The sequence below is a fragment of the Oncorhynchus nerka genome, linkage group LG3 (assembly GCF_034236695.1).
Source record: "Oncorhynchus nerka isolate Pitt River linkage group LG3, Oner_Uvic_2.0, whole genome shotgun sequence".
In the NCBI taxonomy this organism is placed as follows: Eukaryota; Metazoa; Chordata; class Actinopteri; order Salmoniformes; family Salmonidae; genus Oncorhynchus; species Oncorhynchus nerka.
Window position 1 is genome coordinate 19,170,133 of NC_088398.1, and position 20,407 is coordinate 19,190,539.

Genomic DNA, 20,407 nt, shown 5'->3' on the forward strand with positions numbered 1-20,407 from the left:
ATGTTCATCTACCCTTTTAAGATTGGGAGGTCACAAATGCAAATGGTATAATTCAAAATCAATTTTTTTTTCACTCTATAAATACATTCAAACTGTATGGCACTACTTTAACTACAATGAAAAGGGAAAATTAAAATCTGTACATTAATGAATATTGTTTGTTGATATTTGTTAATAAAAATTTTAAAATACCGTGTTTTGGCTGTGCCTATTACACCGTTCGAAAATGGGGTGGATAATTAAGCGGTTGGGAATAAGAGGCGGATCTGTATCATAAATACAGTCACAGGTAGATGGGTTGACTGGTCCTTTGCTATCGCGCCGGGCCGAACATGATACAGCACTGCCTCGCTTGCCTAATTGCTTTTACAAAAATGTTACCAACATATTAAAATAACAATGAATTACATATTTTCATTAAAACGTTATTTTGACCAACAAAAAAGAGGTGGGAGATTACCGTGGTAACGTGACTAGGGAGTAATGTGCCTGTAAAACAGGATCTGACTAATAGCCGCGTTGTCTTCTCTTCCCTAGCAGTTGAAACGCAAACATTGAAAAATAACCAAACCATGTAAATAGCCAAGAAACACAAGGACAAAGTATAATTTCAGAAGACGTGTGTTTCAAGTAAATTAGATAAACTTTTATGCCAGTGCACAACGCTTCTTTCACTCAGCTCTTCACGTGCACACAGCCAGGTAGTGTTGCAGCGTGAGGAGGGATAGGCTATACTTGCAGGTTTTATCGAAGTCGGTCTTGGGGGCCCCCCTGGGTGCACGTTTTGGTTTTTGCCCTAGCACTGCACAGCTGATTCAAATAGCCAACTCATCATCAAACTTTGATTATTTGAATCCGCTGTGTAGTACTGGGGCAAAAACACGTTGGGAAACCCTGGTCTGTAGGATTCGCAGTTCTTTGACTGTGCATTTAATTTACCAGCTATGAAACAAAACAGCTGAAATACTTTGAAAACAGCTACTGCAGCATTTATTTAGCTATACATGTGATCATACTTTACTATTTATATTCCTAAATGCTAGTGAAATGCTCACACTGTGGAGCCCTGACCACCACCCTCCAACGTGGCTGGTGAACTGGACATCTTACCCACCAATGCCAAAATCTACCTGCATTTGGCAGGTGGCATGTGTTAATTTAGGGCCTGCTCACAAAACCCATACATACTCACACTACACTAATCCACATGGATATATAGCACCAGCTATAAGCCCCCTTCACACACAATTACAGTCACACATAATACATAACCTCTCTCATTGAAGTAGCGAGGATATTGTTTGCATTTGTGCATATGATGTGGTATGGAGAGAGTTTATGTGTGCGTGTCACGTACAGTGTCTGAGCCAGGATCGAGGGAGGGAGGCAAAAGGAGCGGTGTTTGGTGGCAGGAAGCGAGGGAAGGTAATCATAATTCTTAATCGGAGGTCTTCACATGTGGCTCGTAAATTCACACAGCTGAACACTAATTGCTATAATGCCTGAACAACTCACTCCCCTTCCCATCCTTACTCCATCTGTGTCATCTGGATAGGGCCGATGACAAATCTGTGGACCACTAGTCCCGTAAGGCAGCTGTCCCCAACCACCAGGCCGGTCCAGAAAGGACACAGAAAGGATAAATATATATTTTTTTATTGATCAAATAAAATAAGAATTATATACAATTATAGGCTATTTGAGCAGTAATTACATTGAACTTGGTGCAGTCTTTTGGTCCTTTTCTCACCACTAATATCTCTGTCACGCCCACAACAGTTTACAGATTTTGAACTTGAGAAATGGGCGCGCGGCGAGTTCATCACGGTCTGCGTGAGCTGTGTTGCCCGCCAACTTTGTACTAGCTAGCTACGTTAGCTGACATAAATATAAACAAACAAACGGCGCTGGAGCGCATCTCCGGAAGGGGTAAGGGAGGCAAAAGGCCCAACGACGATGTTGATAATGCAGAGACAGCTGAGCCCGAGACCCCCCTAATTCAATAGAAAATATGAGTCCTACCTAAAATATGGCTTTATTGCAACAGGTGGCTCGCATGCTCCAAGCCCCATGTGCGTAGTATGTGGAGATAGGCTATCTAACGAGGCTATCCAGGGGGAGATCGCTTGCCAGAGTGTTTGAGTTCCGAGAGCCACTGCAGATTCCTCTTTCAGAAAAAAGACTAGACATAAGGAACACCCGGATGTCACTGTCTCCCATCATCACCCCTAGATGGGACCGTCTTGTTGCCGAGATCAAGCTCAGGGTTCCCACTGATTCAGCGACACGGTGAGTTGCAATGTTTTATTACATGGTCATTAGAGAAAAATATGCACTTTATGTTTTTATATCATCACGTTAGACCTACTTAAACTAAAATTTTATAAAAAAGTGGCCATACTAAACTTATAGGCCTAATCCATATTCAGGTCCTTTCTCATGGTTATGTAAAGACGTTAATTCATATAAATTCGTTTTTTGGGGTGTCTCAGCAAATCTATTCAAGCCTGAGGTGGCGCACAATTGGCCCAGTGTCATCCGGGTTAGGGGAGGGTTTGGCCGTCATTGTAAATAACCATTTGTTCTTAACTGACTTGCCTAGTTAAATAAAGGTTAAATAAATAAATACATCTGTGAGAAATCTGTACCTCGCATAGACACACACTCACATGCTTGCACACATATGCAGAATAGACACATGCCACCTCGATGGCGGTGACTCAGCACTACATCGCTGCAGCCATCTTTGTTCAGCCTCTAGCTTCATTGGGACAGAGGAGCTTCATTTGCTGCTCCTTTGTATTCAACCACAGTTCCTCTTGTTTCCCAGATGCTAGTTGCACAGTGGTCTGTCCATGTGTTCAAATTACCAACTGTACTGTACTTCTCATAATTTCTCCCTTCTCTGCGGTCCATATGACCCGGTCACCATGTGTTCTGGTCCTTATCTGTAACTACGGCTCGCCTCTTCTGGTCCTCATCTGGTTTCTGTTTTCATCCTAAAACGGGGTCGACTTCCTGTCAAGATGGGCTAAAGGGGGCAGGTTCGGGAAGTTCTATGAGGGGGAGAGAGATGTATCACTTTTGAATCACATCCCATTGAGTTTGATGACCCCCTTTCTGCTTGCGTAATGCAGTCCTTGTTACAGTATATTTACGGCAAAGCTAGGTTTTGTTTTCCGGAAACATCCTCATCGATGGCGTCATGCTGGAACGAAACTCACAAGTCGGTATTTCATTGCGTGCGTGTGTGTGTGCCTGGTCGTCTGTTTCGTCTACGGTTTCATTGATAGAAACTAAGTGCACATAACCAAGGAGTCTTGTGGCGAGAACATTAACTTGTAGATGGAGACGCTAAATACAACTGACCCTTTTGTGTGTATTTGCTATATAGCTATATTTACTCCTCTGTCACACAGCCAGAGTGTGTGTGTGTGTGTCTGTGAGAGTGAAAGAAAGGGAGAGAGTTGTAAGGTCCAGAGCCATACTGTTTTATGAGGCAACTTGTTGCCAACTGAGTTTAAGAGATTACATCCAATGTTCGTTTGGTAACATGAATAGCATCAATGTGTGCGTGTCTCAAGTGTGATTCCACCAAAAAGTATTTAATTTCACAATGTTTGACAACACCATAAACGTGTTACTCACACTACTAACCAATTGAGGTGCGGTCCCCAGTTAGGTGTAGGGAAGCCCGGTAAGTCTGTTTTCGCCCACTCAGTCAAAAAAAAAGTACCATCCCTAAGTCATGCTAGCTAATGGTAGCTGGGGCAGTGGAACTTGCTGTGTCAACATCTGATTGTTCAGTTTCCCTGATAATAATAATAGGATGTTGGAGAGAGACCAAATAGCCCATGCTACGTTAAAGCGAAAACCGTTGAGTCAGAAGGTGAGAGCACAGGATGTTTTTGGTTTGACAAAGAGCACGTAGGCTACGCTACAAACCCACACGACAGTTCTTATTTGCTAATGCAGAAGATTCACAAACGGGAGCAAGTTTATAGGCAAATGGTACTGGCTACATTCCAGCTAGTCTTGAAATAAACCAAATAAATGCTAGGTCAGAAACATGAATAGCTCATCAGCTTTTAATTTATAATATAGCTTGTTCATGATTGTGCCTTGTAGGCCTACGTACCGGCAACTGCCAAAATAAAGGAAACAATGAGCGAATGAGGGTTCTAGCGGATCTGTTCTAGTTTAGGTCCACTCAACCCCTTTAAGCACGTTGTTGGTGTTTCCTTTATTTTGGCAATTACCGGCTTGTGCCTTACTCTGAAACCAGAGTAAGGGGATGTCTAGTTTTTTTTACACTGCCCAAAACCATTCTGCTGTTTTACTTACCTGTTTTCCTCATGGTCGTGTTATGCTGCTGTGTATACTACACTGGGTTTGATTGTGCAGAGCCTGCAGTCTGTACTGAATTATTCACTTTTTCAATGAGGGTCTGCTAATGAGGAAATAGTGCAGGCTAAACTGAGGATAAAATACCGACCACAGTTACTATTGCCGTGGGGCAAGTGGATGTGTTCCAAATGTACTCCTATTTCCTTTTCCTGTCTTTTAGCTTTGCACGGCCCGCAAATATGACAAACCTCCATTCTTCTTTACTACATACCGACTATGCATACATGACTAGAACATTCATAGAAATCTTGTGTCGAAAGGTTTGTGCCTCTTCTAAATACACTATTCTCCATTCATTCCATCCCTTGGAACTTCTTCCAGTGTCTTGATCTAAACCAAAAGGCATATGCTTACCACTTTGATGATGCCTCATATTGTCCGAGGCAAAGTGGTGTCTCATTAGTTTTAACTAGTTACCTCTCCTTCTGTCCTTTCCTCCATGATCACTGATCTGGGGCTACATGAGGTGGAAGCAACATGATCTACCGGAAGCCATAGAATACTGAGACCCTAATGTCTACTAGCTGCTTCTCCTAAAGCACAATACCCCAAACAGGAGGCAGATAAAAACAAAATAGTCACACAAAATAGTCAGATTAGAACTGTGGACATTTATCAGAAATGTACATTTTGCACATAAATAACAATGTAAACGAGTATGTAAACAGAGACAGTATTTTTTTCTCCTCTAGGGCTAAAGATGAAAGGGGATGCTTTGGTCATACTTCAGGGTTGGAGGGAGAGAGAAAAAAGCGAGGGGATGGGGGCTGATGTACAACTGCTTCCAGGTCACCGGCCTGGGCTCACAGTTGCTATGGAGACAAACCATATGTCGTCTTAAAGCCATTATAACAGTCCAATCATATTGAATAGTGGGAGGAGCAAGCACCGGCACTTAAGTCATAAAGGGGAGGGGCCAGTGCATAAGAAGGCCAAGGTGCTTTGGTCTGTGCCATTTAAAAATGAGAAGGGGGATACATTTTTCTCAAACAAAACCACAGCTAAAGAGCTAACACTTCATCACAGACAAACAGTATTCTCTTGGTCTTCTTTTCAATAATTTAAGTCTCTTTTTGGTGTGTTTGAAACTAAAGCCAAGTAAACTTTACAGTGTCTCCTTTTGCTATTAACAGTGTATTGAAGTTCCCTTGGACTGTTGGGGGGGGGAGGATTCCTGGACTCGCAGTCTTTATATGCTACATATTGAGCAGTCTTTATATGCTACATATTGAGCAGTCTTTATATGCTACATATTGAGCAGTCTTTATATGCTACATATTGAGCAGTCTTTATATGCTACATATTGAGCAGTCTTTATATGCTACATATTGAGCAGACTTTCCTGCTCTTTGGATCATGTGGAGCTGCACTCCAGTTCATTTTGGTTTCTTCTTCAAGTAGCAAAAGCAATAAATAGAAAACACACTCTCCTTCAGCTTCCCTCTGAACGTACAGACACACATACTCACACTCACAGGCATACAATCATACACACACTGAGGTAACCGTTGTTGAAAATACATAAAACAAAAAATGCCCTTTTTTTGTAGAACTCGGGAGGAGTGTGGACATAGAGAAGCTTGCTGGAAGGGTCAGAAAGTCAAGCAATGCCTTTTCTTTCTAATCAAAAGTTTGTGTTCACCTTTGGCAAAACAAAGTTGCGACCTTTGACCCTTTTTAACCTGCTATATTGTTTAAATACATTTTTAAAAATAAAAGTAGGCACCCCTGCTTCTCAACAGGTCACACAGGATGGATATACAGGCAGAGAGAGAAAGTATATACAAAGAAATGGCCCCAGAGTGAAATCAAAATCAGAAAAACAAACAGTAAATTACAATGAATTACCTGGTCATTGTAAACATCACTTCCACATATTGCTTTTCGAAGACAGAATAATTGCATAATAAATTAAGGAGGTTATATAATAAATTCAACAAAAATAACATTGAAAACAAACAGTAATAATAACAATGATATGGGTGGATGATTGTCCTGTCTTAAGTGTAGGACACAGTGGAACAGTTAAGTAATCTGGGGACAGTGTCTCTTGGAGCCCTGAGTACATAAGTCCCTGAAAGTTTGAAAACCCCAGTCGCTACAACCATCAAAATATATTTACACTCGTTGCTCCTGCTAACCAAGTTCTCAGAGCCACAGTCTGACTCAACGTCCTTCAAACGGTGAGCTCAAGCCTGTTCCTCGGACTCCTGCTTGATCGTGATGTTGGAAGGAAGAAGTGGACTGCTTCGGCGCAGTTTGATAACCGACGTCTCATTGACTGAATTGTACAGGCCGTAACCTGTAGACTGGAGCTCACTGGCGCCGCCCTTGTTGTGGTGGTAGCCGGAGGTCTTGAGGTCCATCTCCCTCCACAGCATCCCCAGGACCTGCTTCTCCAGGACAGCCTCGACCTCAACCCCTCCCTGGAGCTGGTCCAGCCTCTCAGCGTGGTCGCTCATGTCGAAGCGCTCAATCTCCTCATTGATGCGCTGGAGCTCTTCCTGGGTGGAGGGGCTGGGGGTGGGGCCACCTGAGGAGGTGACGGCAGCCAGACAGTAGCCCTTCAGGTGTAGCCGCAGGCTGCACAGGTGAATGTAGTGGCGGTGGCAGTGGGGGCACTTGTGTGGCCGCTCGCGGGAGTGAAGGCGCTTGTGCAGTTTGAGGTGGACAAACTGGGTGAACTTGGCAGGGCAGAGCTTGCACGAGTAGGGCTTCTCACCCGAGTGGAGGCGCAGGTGGGTCTTTAGGTTGCTGGTGCTGCTGAAGCGCTTATGGCACACCTGGGGGGAAAGAGGACAAGTGAAGGGTTAGAGGAGGAAGTTCAGCATTGCTTATGTATATGCAGCAGCTAGCTAGCTTAACAGACTTAGCAACTAGCATATGGTGGTGGTCTTTACCGAGCACTCATGGGGCTTCTCTCCAGTGTGCACCAGGAAGTGTTTCTGCAGGTGGGCCAGCTGGGTGAAGCCCTTACTGCAGGTCGAACACTTGAAGGGCCGCTCACCGCTGTGGACACGCAAGTGCACCTACACACAGCAGGGACAGTGTTACGTCAGTTGGGTTCAATGCAAGGGAACACAAAGTAGTCTGGATGCATGGAATGAAGGGAGCGAACAGAATGTCTCCAGTCTCACCTTGAGGTTAGAGAGCTGGCCGAAGGTCTTGCTGCAGACGTTACACTCGTACTTGATCTTGCCGTTCTGCTTCTTGAGTGGGTAAGGCAGGGTCTTGTAGCCTGTAGAGCCACCACCACGCTTCATCTTGCTCAGGTTCATGGCCTCCTCCTGCCGGCCACTGGCGCTGCCCAGTAGGGCTGAGGTTGGCTTGGTGGGCACGTGCTCGCTAGGGGCCGCCGTGCCCGCTGTAGGTGAGCCGCTGGTGGGGCGTGGGGGTGCCCGTGTGGGTGAGGATGATCATGGCCAGAGTAGGGGTGATGGGGGTAGTGGGGGCCGGCTTTGTCCCCGAGGGTGGTGGCGGCTGAGAAGGCACTGGTGGTGGCGGAGAGGAGGAAGTCCCGGTGGGTGGAGAATGAGGGGTGGGAGGAGTTAGGTAGTAAGAACCTGCTCCCTGCCTCCCCAGGCAGCAGGGGCATGTTGGGTGGCAGCAGGCTGCTGAAGAGAGGGTACATTCTTGGAAACATGCCCCCGACAGCAGGCACCCCACCCCCAGGTAGTGGGTAGTGGTGGGGTAGCATGTAGCAGGAGTAGTGGGGGCCGGGGGGGTAGAAGGGCGAGGAAAGGGGGGCGGCTGGTGGAGAGTAGCCTGGGAAGGGACCCAAACCTCGGGAGTAAAAAGAGGAGGATTGGGGTGTGGGTTGGGGAGCTGCGGGGCTACCATCGGGGCTACTCTCCGGACTGCTCCGTGCTGACGGACTCGGGGTCGCCGACGACTGGTTGCCTGGTGATCTGATTGCTGTGTAACAAAACTGTGCCGGGCTGGTCTTAAGGCTCAGGAACTCTTCCTGAGGGTGGGGGCAGAATGGGGGGTAGAGGGCACGGGGGTACAGGGGCCGATCGGGGCTGTCAGCACAGCGGGGTCGCGTGGCCAGTGGCCGGCTGGGCTCCCTCTTGCTAGAGGTGGTGAGGCCCCCGAGGATGGAGGAGACACTGTGTTCTATCTTGACTGGGGCGCTGCTGCTGCTGACATGCTCCTCACTGGCCTGCTGCTTGGCTTCCAGCAGAGACTGCTCTGTTGAGGGAGGGAGAGAGAGAGGTCAGACGCACTGTTCTCCCTCTGACTGAAGACCACGATTCCCTTTGACTTGGTGTCAGGAGAATTGCGCACAGGAAAAACTTATCTAGACATGTCTTTACCTTAGGAGAAATAATGGTCTTTCAGCTGTAGAGGTGGGGAGGGGGGTTAGGAACACTGTAACAGTGGTTCAATTAGCGTGACAGATTTGACGAACGATCGTGGAGGGCTAAAAGACAGGAAGTGAGGCGTGACAGCTGCCTCTGGGCAGGGTGTGTGTGTGTGTGTGTGGGAGGTGGTGGTGGTCTGGGGGCAGATAAAAATCAAGATAAAATCCAAATGGGGGCAGGGCTGATTGAAAGTTTCCTCTCAAGTTTGGCCTCAACCTGCCCTCTCCACCTGACTCTCTCAATCACACACACACACTCTTGACACTTCCTGACAGAGGCCTTTGTCTGATAGGTTTGCTCATCATCTCCAGCATGCACACTCACGACCCAAAGAAGGACCCTTCAATCACATTCCATTAACACAAAAACACACTTCCTATCCTACACCTTTGGACTTTTATCAGTCCTTTAGGTAGAAGTAAAAACAACCACCCAGGATTCCTTCTAGTTTGCTATTGTTTCCAGGTCAAAGGTTAACTGGGAGAGCTTCCTCCTCCCTTGCACCTACTGTCACCTCCACATGATGAAAGATGGGATTACTGCAAGCGCTTTCAGGCTACACACACACGCTAAAAGCCTCTGCATGTCGGTTAACACATCCTCACCTGTTAAACCTCCATCAGTCGGGATTTAGAGTGGACATCAATAATCCCATCCATTTACTACCCATTGAACTTTTACTAGAGGGTCACAAATCTGTGTGTGTGTGTCCAATAACGTGTATATACATTAAGCTTTCCAGCACTTAATTACTCGACAGACTTTCAACACACACACAGTGACCCCCACACCACTACAGCGGCAGTGTGTAAACACAGAGGTTATCAGTGCCTCCCCCCTCTCCTCTTCCCTGTCCTCCCCCTCAGATAACACCACTCCCAGCCCTCCTTTCTTTCAGAAAACAAACAGGGTGGCCATCTTGGAGATATCAATCTGTCAGCACGGCCCCGCCGCCAGGAAGTTCAAGTAGTCAATGGAGGGGACGCTTTTCTTCCTCTCCTCTCTTCCCTCCGTCTCTCCACTTTTAAAGTGCCAAATAAATTAAGGAGAAGGGCCAAGGAGCCGTCAGCACATCACACACGCACGCACACACTTTTGAGATTAAAAGAGTGAGTGTGTTGGAATGAAATGCCTCTCCGGGTATGTGTGTCCTTGCATGCAAGGGAGAGGGTGTGCGTAGGATAGTATGCGTTTGAACGCACACACATTTAGAACAGGAAATGCTAAACAGGTGCCATATGTCTGTGCAAAGCATATTGTCGTTTTAAGGAAGGCTGATTGTGTAAGCATGTAACACACACACAAATATGGAGAAAAACAACAGCTGTCACACCAAGAGGAGAGCGAGTGGGAGAAGAGCTCCAGTTCAGTCATTTCAGACCAGCCAGTTCTGCTGACTCACACAACCAACCAAACACACGTCTGGTTCTACTATGACTGGGTTAATGGAGAAAGACACAGGGAGAGAGATGGACAGAGCGAAGAGAAAGGTAAGTATGATGTCATTCCCAGGTCAACAGAGGCCCCTGTGGTAGTGGGGTGGTTTAATTACAGGGGCCATAGAGAAAAAGTAGGAGCCAGAGGGGCCAGTACCATGAGGGGGCCCAGGCCCCTGTGTCTCTGCCCCAGGAGATGAGTGCATCTCCCGGGGAACTGGAGTCACTACCTACCACACCTGGAGGCAGAATGCTGGCTCCTTCCTCCCATCCCTACCTCCCTCCCTCCCCTTCTAACTCTGTCTGGTGCTCTCACTCTTTTTTGCTTCCTCACACATATTCATATTTGCATTTAGACTATTCACTTTATGACTAGTGATCACACACATGCAATGGTGGCGCTGGCAGAGATGAAAGGTCGAGGGGCTGTGTGTGTTAATGCCAGGCAGATGTTCAGAGAGGAAGGAGATGTGGCTCCCCTCAGAAATACTGTCAGGCTCTCACAAATATACACTCTCACAACACACACCAACACTAGGTAGGTGCTAAATAAAATCACACACACAAGACCATAGAAAGTTAAACATAATACCAATTGTACACTATACTTCCAAGGATACAGCGTTATTACTATGTAATAAATCATTGCATACAGTATATGATTATCGTTGTATAACATCTATGTAATAAGGTTTCATATGATAGGACTTACTGAGTTTCTGCATCATGAGCTCTCCAGAAGGCGGGTAGTGGAGGCGGTGAGCGAACTCTGGGCAGTACCACACCAGCAGCTCGGTGCCAGGGGGGATGGCCCTCACCGTGTAGAAGTAGATGTTCGTGCCATTCTGGCACGCCGCCAGGTTCTGCTCCCCCGCCGGGTTGACGTAGCGCATCCAGTTAGACCGCTCCTCGTCCAGGCAGTCCACAAAGTGGTGGAAGTCGCCCTGCGAGTAGATCTGAGGAGACGGAGAGTTGGGAAATGGTCAAAGGTTAACGGGCAAGGAAGTCTCAATGGCAAGTTTAGAACGCTCCAGAAAAACAGTGCTGAGTAACGGCTAAATATGTTGACGAATCATATCAGCAGCGTGAGTGTAATATCATTAAAGTGTAGACTCGTTAAATCTCTCTCCCGCTCCACTCCAGACCTTATAGCCAGTTATACAGACTGAGGGATGACGAGACCGACAGAGTAGGAGCCTCTCTTATACACATCCAAAAGAGTTGAGTCAGAGAATACGTCACGCCGACAATGGCACCGACACTCATTCTGAATCTTCCCCTCTCCACTCAGACCACTCTCTCTATCTGATTGTGGACATCAACGAGAGAGAGAGGTCTATAACTCTGTTGTGTCTTGCCTGAGCGAGGTACATGAATGGAACACATAGCTTTGGGATGTTGTTGAATCTAGGTGAGTGCCTGTGTGTGTATGAGTGCTACATTGTCACTTCCCGGAACGATGACACCGTAGCCCTGTTTCTGTGTACAGTGTAAAATTGTCATATTACTCCTCCATTGTTCCACTACAGTTCTTACTGTACTAGCTGCCACACTTACTGATCAGACAACCACTACTGAATAACAGGCTTTACCCAGCAGATTTATCATGATGAAATAGGAGTTGAGGGTGTGTGTTACAGCGACAAGTATGCACCACACACACACAGAGTGGAGAGCCTTAGTCTCAGAATGATTAGAGAGAAAACCCCTTCCGTCTCCACACACACAAACTTCTGAAGAACGCAGAGACCCTGGCCGTGACGTCACACGAAGTCAGTCAGTGGAACAGGAAATGACCTATGGTTGTTTTTCTTCCTCTGTGGCTGTCTTTTACTGAAAGTGAAGCGCTTGCTCTCTTTGTGTGTGTGTGTTAGTGGACAGGAGGGAAAACCACTCACCCTCCAGAAGTACTTCCTGTTGGCGTCTTTGGGGACGCTGTCTGCAGTGTAGCTCTGACCCACCAGGGGGCCAAAGCGTGTTCCTTTGGGGATGTACTCTCTGCTGGCCACTCCAATCACCTACAGGACAGAGATAAAGACCATTAGTTGCAGTGTGTGTATGTTCGGTGGTTAGAGGATTTACGTTATCACATCCTGCCAGGAGGTCACAGTCTTCACATGAAGACGGCCGGAAGAACCCATCATCATGATCAAATCAACAAACAAGGCTGCCTCTCTCTCTGTGTGTGTGTGTGTGTGTGTGTATATATAATTACTACTCTGTACTAGTAAAACCAGTGGCCTAGGCTGGGAATTTGACTGTCACACTTTTTCCTCAAGCCACATTTGCTGTGTGTTTTAAGTGTGTGAACATAGTCAAACACACACCTAACCCTTATCCAGTGCCAACAGGAAGAGTTAGACACCTTGAGGGAAAGAGTTCTATTTCCTCCATCTCACCCAGGTTATGCCACAAAGCATCTCCCCCTTCTCGCCTCTGTTCCTTTCTAATTGACCACAGGGCCGCTCCCTCTGACACCCTTTACGACACTCACAACACACCCTACCACATCAAAACAACTCACCTCAGACTGTTCACCTTAAAGGAGAAAGAGATCCACACCTGATATTAAAGCGCTGTTGTTCCTTTCAAAATAAGGGAGGAAGGAAGAACAGCAAGGGAAGTGCATCCGTCTGAAAATGAGGGATTATCAAACCTAGACGTTCAGCTAATCTCCTAACCATGATAAACTCTGATGTACTCACCAAACCCCCTACACAGACTACACTTGCACGCACACACACACCCTTATCCCCTTCATGCATATCCTACACAAACACCCTCCCTAAAGGATTGGGAAATCCCCCTTCCCATATCCATCCCAGGGCCAGACCACTTCAAGATTAGGGGTGTTTTGAAGATAACTTATTAACCGACTTTACAATGCTCCCTAAATGACTAAATCAATATCCTTTCATCACTGGTAATGCTATACTCTGTCCACATCCTCTCATTTTCCTCTCTTATTTTCCCTCAATCTTAGTGGTCGCTTCTGTGAAGGTGATAAATATTGATGGATACCGTATCAGGTCGTAAACAAACGTGGTGAGAAACACTCATTCTCACACACACAGGGTGATAAGAAACAGATGAGCAATGACAAGAAAATCTATTCATTGCAACCAAATCATGCGGTCTTGATCAGGTTAAAACCACAAAACGATCCCCACCTACTCTCATGACCCCTCGTCTCACTTATTCTACAGGGTTCAACGGTTAGACTGACTGGGAATCAGTTTGGGTTGTGAAGAGGTTGATATCTGCACAGAGGTAGGCATGTAGGTAGGGAGAGCTGGGTCTGGTCTAGTGTAGGACTGACTAGTGTGAGAACAGAGGGATAGACACAGAGACAGGTAGGGTAAATGGTTATCAGGATGTGTTGATGAATCTCCCGTCAACAGCCTGGCTAAGTATGATTAATGACTCTTCATGGATGGGTGGGAGCTCATTTCTCACTGCAGAGGCTCTGTAGCAACCTGCATCACACCTCCGAGAGAGTGTGTGTGAATTCCCCTCCACACTGGGCTTACACACCGCTCCTACAACACACACAGGTCATCGCCGTGCTCCAGTGTGTGATCTTTTACAATGAGACACCCTCCTCACCACAATCCCCCCCCTGGCTGAGACTTCTCCTGCTGTCATATATTACCTACAGTTGAGTCATGTGAGTTTGGGGAGCATATGGGTTTACAGATGGTGTGTATGTGTCTTCCTACCTCTTTGGAATCAGCTAGTTGTTTGAAGGCCAGGTTACGAGGCAGTGAGGCCTCTGCTCTCGTTAACCCCTTGCTCTCTGTCCCTGCCTCCCGCGGAGTATCCTTGACGATGTAGGTACACTTCTCCTCAAACTCCACCTCCGTCCACTTCATCATGTCCGCCTCCTCCATCTTAGAGTCTGTGTCGGTGACCATTTTGGATCTCGTGTCCATCTGGGTTTCCGTGTCCATTTTGACGTTGTCGTGCTCTACAGTGTGGGCCCCCTCAGTAGTCAACATGGCCGAGCTATGAGAGGTAGCCTGAGAGAAAGGGAAAGCGATAAGAGAGCGAGTGAGAAAAAAAGAAAGAGAAAGACCGAGATGGAGAGAAGGAGAAAGGAAAAAAATTGAAGGGGAGAAAAAGAGAGAGAGGGGAGCGTTATTATCCAGTATGAGTCAGTGAGTGGCGAGTTCCTTTGAGACTGGCTGACTAAGCAGACAGTGTCTGTGCTCTCTCTGTGGGAACAAGAGCCACTGTCGACCGACCCCACTAGCCTCCAGCCCAGGACAGTCTAATCCCCTCTACTCTCTACTTAGAAGGAAACACTCAATCACAGGAAACCGTCAACTCTATTCAAATAAGTTACAGAAAAAAATTAAAAATAACACTTATTGAGTCCAGAGTGAAAAGTATATCCCTTTTTTTTTATTACAGATGAGTTGTGACCTAAGAGTATGTGTTATATACTGTATGCGTATACGGCTAGTGTCTCGGGGAAAGACAGATTGACCAATGACTTGTGCAGATTGGTTAGGCCGTGTCAGCCTATGGCAGCCAAGCTGTGAGTCTATTCCGTGGGCTATGTAAGATGGCATAAGGTCAGGGCCAGCCACGCTACCCCTCGGTCTCTACCCTCCCTCACTATCTTCATTCCCTCTGTACCCTTCTCCCTCTCTGTCCAACTCTACTTCTATCTAGCCTACCCTTCTTCATTCTCCCTCCTTGTCAAACTGTCAACATAAGTCTCTTAATCCTCCTGTTTCTTTCTTTATCCCCCTCTCCCTTATGCTCTCTCACTGTCCCTAGCCCTCTCCCCCCAGGGTGGAAAAATAGTCAAACAGGGGAAGGAAGTCCTGTCTACGTCTGAATGGAGCTAAAATTGGAAGCAGAGTGGCAGAGCAGCGGAACAGGCAAATCATCCGTGTGTGTGTGGGACAGTGGGGAGGGAGTGCCAAACCTTTCCATTTGGGGGGCCACAGCAGCACAAACAAACTTCAAACGCTCCCCACCCAAGACCATCTCACACACACATCCTTGTCCCACAACAAAAACACAGTGTCCGTAGAATGAATGATCATACGCTACAAAGATTGTCAAATTTCAAGGCCGATGATAGACTGAAATGCAACCTTATACGGTGTCACTCACATATAATTCAGGAAAAACATAACATAACAGAGATCTACTCAACCTTCCAGCAATCTCCAAAACTAAACCACAACTAAAAGCTTGACAAAATTCCCCAAGCCTTGACCAAATTAAACATGACCCTAAATTCACTCAAGCCAATAAAACAGGCTCCGAGGAGACTAGTGTAATTAATGAACTTCCGGAAGAGTAACAGAACAACAAATCACTTTCTCAAAATGTTTTTCCAACATTAATTTCAAATAAAATTGTACTACAAACAATATCCCAAGTAATTACATACATGAAATGATAATACAAATAGGATATTCCGTTTCAATGTAGAGTAGATCATTTCAAACTATTTAATATTTATTAATATTGTGCTATTATTTATTGTACATTGATATCATGAAGATCCTTTGAAAGGGATTTAAATATATAGATAAATATAATACCAAACACTAGTCAAAATCTGTTCCTGCTAATAAATTAGTCTTTCTATGACAGCTGTGCAAAACAAATACTGAAACTGAGAACCTGGCCAAAAGCAACTGAATTATTCAACTCTCACATACACATCTCTTAAAATATTCGATAAACACTACTGATATAGTTTTTTATTTTTTATGTAGCAAGCTATAACCAATGACAATTTTAGAATTTTAATAATTCAAACAATTCAGCTGAAGTGGACAAACTGCAATAAGATAATAATTTAAACACAATCTCAATACTCAAAATGATTGCATTTAAATATTATATTCAACAATATACTGAAAGTTTAACAAACTCATTGCATAATGGAGTGGCCTGACAAACAAGGAAAACACTTTGACTTACATAAATAACTCCTAAAATAAACCTTCATATTCGTTGTCACTGGTTTAATTTAGTGCTTGTTCAACTATTACAAGTAAAACAAATTTAATACACAACTTTAAAAATCCTCAAAACGAATATAATTTAAGAAGAAATTAAATAAATGTTTTCCTTAAAATAAAAGTGAAAATTCCAAAATCAAACGTTTTTTCTCTACAAGTCTCTTTCTCCATTGACTAGCGTACTCACCGAGAAACTTTGGTCCCAGCCACACATAGGGCCGAATGATCTCTCCCCTGGGTGAGTGTGTTTATTTGTGTGTGCGTGGGACAGGTGCAGTTCACCCTCTCCCCCTCCAATCCAAGCGCTACTCCAGAGTGCGAGTGCTGTGTGTGAGCGTGTGTGTCTGTTCTAGTGAGTGCCTTCTGTTTAACTGACTGCCCCTCAACAAGTGAGGGAGATGTTGATTCACTCAGTGGTCCCTCCCTCATTCCCTCTCCACTCCCCCTCTCAAGGACCGCCCACCACCATGAGGAACACGATCGCTTGCAGCTCATTCAGGGTAGCAGTGGCAGGCAGGCAGGCACACACACACACACTGCTCTATGGAAATAGCAGGCGCTTTCACCTGAGGCATGAGCTCTCGCTGCTTCACACAAAAATTTCAATTGGCACATAAAAGTACCATCACACACCTTAACATAAATTCAAACATTCCCCTGCAGTCTTCGATAAACTTCAATAAAATTAGAAAAGGTTGCCAGTTCCAAATCAAAGTCTCAAAAACATATTCCCTCAACATGGGTGCTTGTTGTGTAACAGTTACATATCAACAACCCCCCCACAACAAACACACATAGATGGGGGGGTTGTTTATGAATCTTCTTGGGGAAGGAGGACATCCTGTGACGGTGACTCAATGCCCCTCTACTGTTTACCCAGCACAGAGCCGCGGACGGACGTTCCTCTTACACACATACCCCCTCTAAAGGGCGACACTGAACTGACCTCAAGGCTCAGTCTCACCAACACACTCCCTCTCGGTCTCTCTGCCTCTGGTAATAAACTGAGGCATAAAAGGTGCAGGGCTTACTGACCCTGGTTAAATACAACCCAAAACACTGTCTCTCCTCCATCTATCCCTCTTTTCTGTCTGTATCAGATCCCCATTGCAAAGACCACTCAAAGCAAGCAACCGTGTCCTGGAATTCAACTGGAAATCCCCTACTCTCCCTCAATTGACATCAGTCTTGAGTCGGACGGAGTGGAGCAAGGGCTAATGAAGAATAATAATGAAGAAAATAAAACATGAGGCAGGGGAGGAGGGCAGGGAGGGAGAGAAAGACAGAACCGGGTCTTCAATCCCCCCCACTGGTGACAGAGAGTTGACCACATCACACGCTGCCTACTCCTTCCTGCCAACAGACGACCCACCGGCCCCAAACACACACGATCTGCACCCCAGCTGGTCTACATGATCATGCTTTGTAGCGACCAACCCCTACCAAAAAAAAAACCCATCTCACTCCCTCCAGAAAAACAAGTTAAGATTTCAACCAAACAAAAAACGAGAGCGAAAATAACGTCTTTTCCCCTTTGAAAGTCACATGTGGTCCATCCCTACCCGCTTGCTGGGAACAATCTGGGCCAAGACACAGACAACATCCCACCCCACTCACTCACTCACTAGGCTCTCCTGATCCCTTTCCCCTCTCCTCATCCCTCTCTCTGTTTAAACTGTAAAGGAAGGAGGGGGCGCAGGCAGGCCTGAGGCTGGGGGAGTAGGGAGGGGTGACTGCTCTGAAGTCAAATGGCTCTTTTTGTTTATGCGCAGGCCGAGGAGGGTATTTAATGTGGCCTGCATGCCTGGAGGAGAGAGGGGGGGAGGAAGAGGGCCACACAAATAAGGGCATGGGGACCTCCTGCCTCTGTTAGTTTTACAGAGGGCTCCTATCAGGGCTAAGAGTAATACACACAGAGCTGAGCAGAATTGTGGTGCCAACACATCAGAAGGACGTAGGGATTATGAAAATAAAGAAGAGAAAGGAGGTGAGGATGAGAGTGGGTGGAATGAGTGGGGGTGGCTAAACCACAGGTGAGATTAGCAGCCACTCCAAATTCCTGGTTCCCTCTGCAACAAGAGGCAAAAAGCAGCAAACTTTATTGACTTCATGGCAGATTCAGCTTGTCACAAGAAGAGAAGTACTGACTACGCTGTCAATTTCTCATTCAAATGCCATGACTGTTATTCACCTTGATATTCAAACTCTCACACACACACACAAACTTCACAAAACTTTCCCCACAACAGTGGTGGATCTTATCTTGAGAGTTGATCTGGAGTGTCACTGATTTTCTCCCCTTTGTCACAATATGTTTTAATTCCGGTCTACAGGATGCCTCTCACAAGATCATAGCAAGAAAACTGTTATTGACCATTTCATGTGGCGTGTGTGTGTGTATCAAACAAAGCTTGTATCCGCTTGAACTTTCCTCAAAAAGTGTGTGTGCGCAGAGGAGGTGCAGTGGATTTGGGTATTGTTCTGGAAAGAGTTAATCCCTCAATGGAGCCATTAGGGGGAAGTATGGAGGTTAGACCATTATCCCATTTGGGCTGAGGGACCTGTATGTGTGGACACGTGTCAGGTTGAGCCCCCCTACAGCGTAGAGCAGGGTGGGGTTAGGGCATTGCAGTAGCTCTCCTAATCTTGCCAATCCACCGCAGCTACACACACACACTCTCCCCCCTCAGCCATCTGGAGGGACTGTCCACACGGTGGACGGACACTTGTGTGTTACGATCAACACCACCAGACAGTCACCCTCCTTAACCCAGAGGAAGAGCTAATCATGGTCTATTTGGCACATGCCACTGATTACATTGTACTTTTCATTAAGGAGGCAAACAGAGGCCAGTGGCATTGACACACTGCTGACAATGAGACAAGGAAAGAGGGGGGAGTAGGAGTTATCCTGTCACACACGTTTCAGGCCAGGCAGCCATTGGATTCCAAATAGAGCTGGGCTGGGACTATCTCAAATGTCAAATGATGTAATAACTTCACTTCCTGGAATCAAAATACTACAATGTTTGCTTCATAACTCATAAATCCACATTTCCCAAATATTAGACTTATGAAATCTTAATTTTGCATTAGCTCATAGACTGAACTATATATGGTGTAGAATGACAATAGTGTAAGTAACATGACTGAGATTCTCTTGTTTTCCACAGAGAAACGGATGTGTGTGTATGACTGATACCCTGGGCAAAACGGACTCAACTCTAGAAACTGTAAATGAAACTTTCAACCACTAAATAGACAGAACTATTTAAGTTCGCATACTTTTTCTGCAGGTAAATGTTTTCGGAGGTTTACAGTGCATTCCCGTAAACAACCTGGAACGTGCTCTGTCACAACCAGAATCACATGCCTCTTCTTTTCGGCAATGTGCAGGAAGTCGTAAGCCTACTGCACACACAATGATGAGCACAGCACGTTGTGATAACACAACCTTCCAAAGTGGCTGCGTCATCGGACACATTTCGGGGGTAGGCAACGAATCATAAAACAATAGGACATATGATCCTAGGGCCTTTGCTATAGCACCAAATACTGCCCACGACAGCTGTACTTAAAAACAATGTTTATGTAGTTGTCAGGTTGTGGTATGTGTGTTACACTGGACAGATATAGGCTAATGGAACTCGACGCGTGTGTACCATACCCCCGTGCCGGTGACAGCAACCAAAGCGTTGAGCAACGGGTGTTCAACTGTTAAAAACGGTCAAATACCCGGTCTGGCACATTTGCCAGTTTAGCGAACGCCATGGTGAAAAGATCGAATCAGGACATTGCATAACCTGTGCAAGATGAGACTGTAGGATAAAAACGAAACGGGGCTAATAATTCCACTCGTCAAAATATAGCGTTTTTATCCGACTTCTTTGTCGGGCTAAAGAATGTAAAACGACTGAACTGTAGACTACGCAAGACGCACTTCCAGTCATGTACTCTATGCAATCACTTTCGATTCAAACCCGGGTCGTTCAATGCCACTCATTCAATTCCTTATCGCATTCTTAATTGAACCACACACACACACACTTTTTTATTATCAGTAGGCTAATATCGATTCAGATTCGCAACAAAGGGGAAGATGAGTTTCAGAAAAGTATTTAATTAAGCCAAACAAGTGCGAATATTTGCAAAAAATAGATTGTAAGGCTGTGTTGGAGTAGATTCTGTAGGGCTACTATAAAGCAAATAG

General features: G+C 45.8%; 1 protein-coding gene across 1 annotated transcript; it reads right to left on the reverse strand.

Annotated features, from left to right (window-relative positions):
- Nucleotides 1-4,998: 4,998 nt before the first annotated feature.
- On the reverse strand, nucleotides 4,999-16,557 carry LOC115103698 (PR domain zinc finger protein 1-like). The gene is given in 8 exon segments (XM_029624575.2): nucleotides 4,999-7,190; nucleotides 7,308-7,436; nucleotides 7,545-7,819; nucleotides 7,822-8,598; nucleotides 10,920-11,163; nucleotides 12,106-12,225; nucleotides 13,927-14,226; nucleotides 16,385-16,557. Coding segments are annotated over 8 exon segments (2,466 nt in total). The 5' UTR covers nucleotides 16,412-16,557; the 3' UTR covers nucleotides 4,999-6,596.
- Between the last annotated feature and the right edge of the window lie 3,850 nt (nucleotides 16,558-20,407).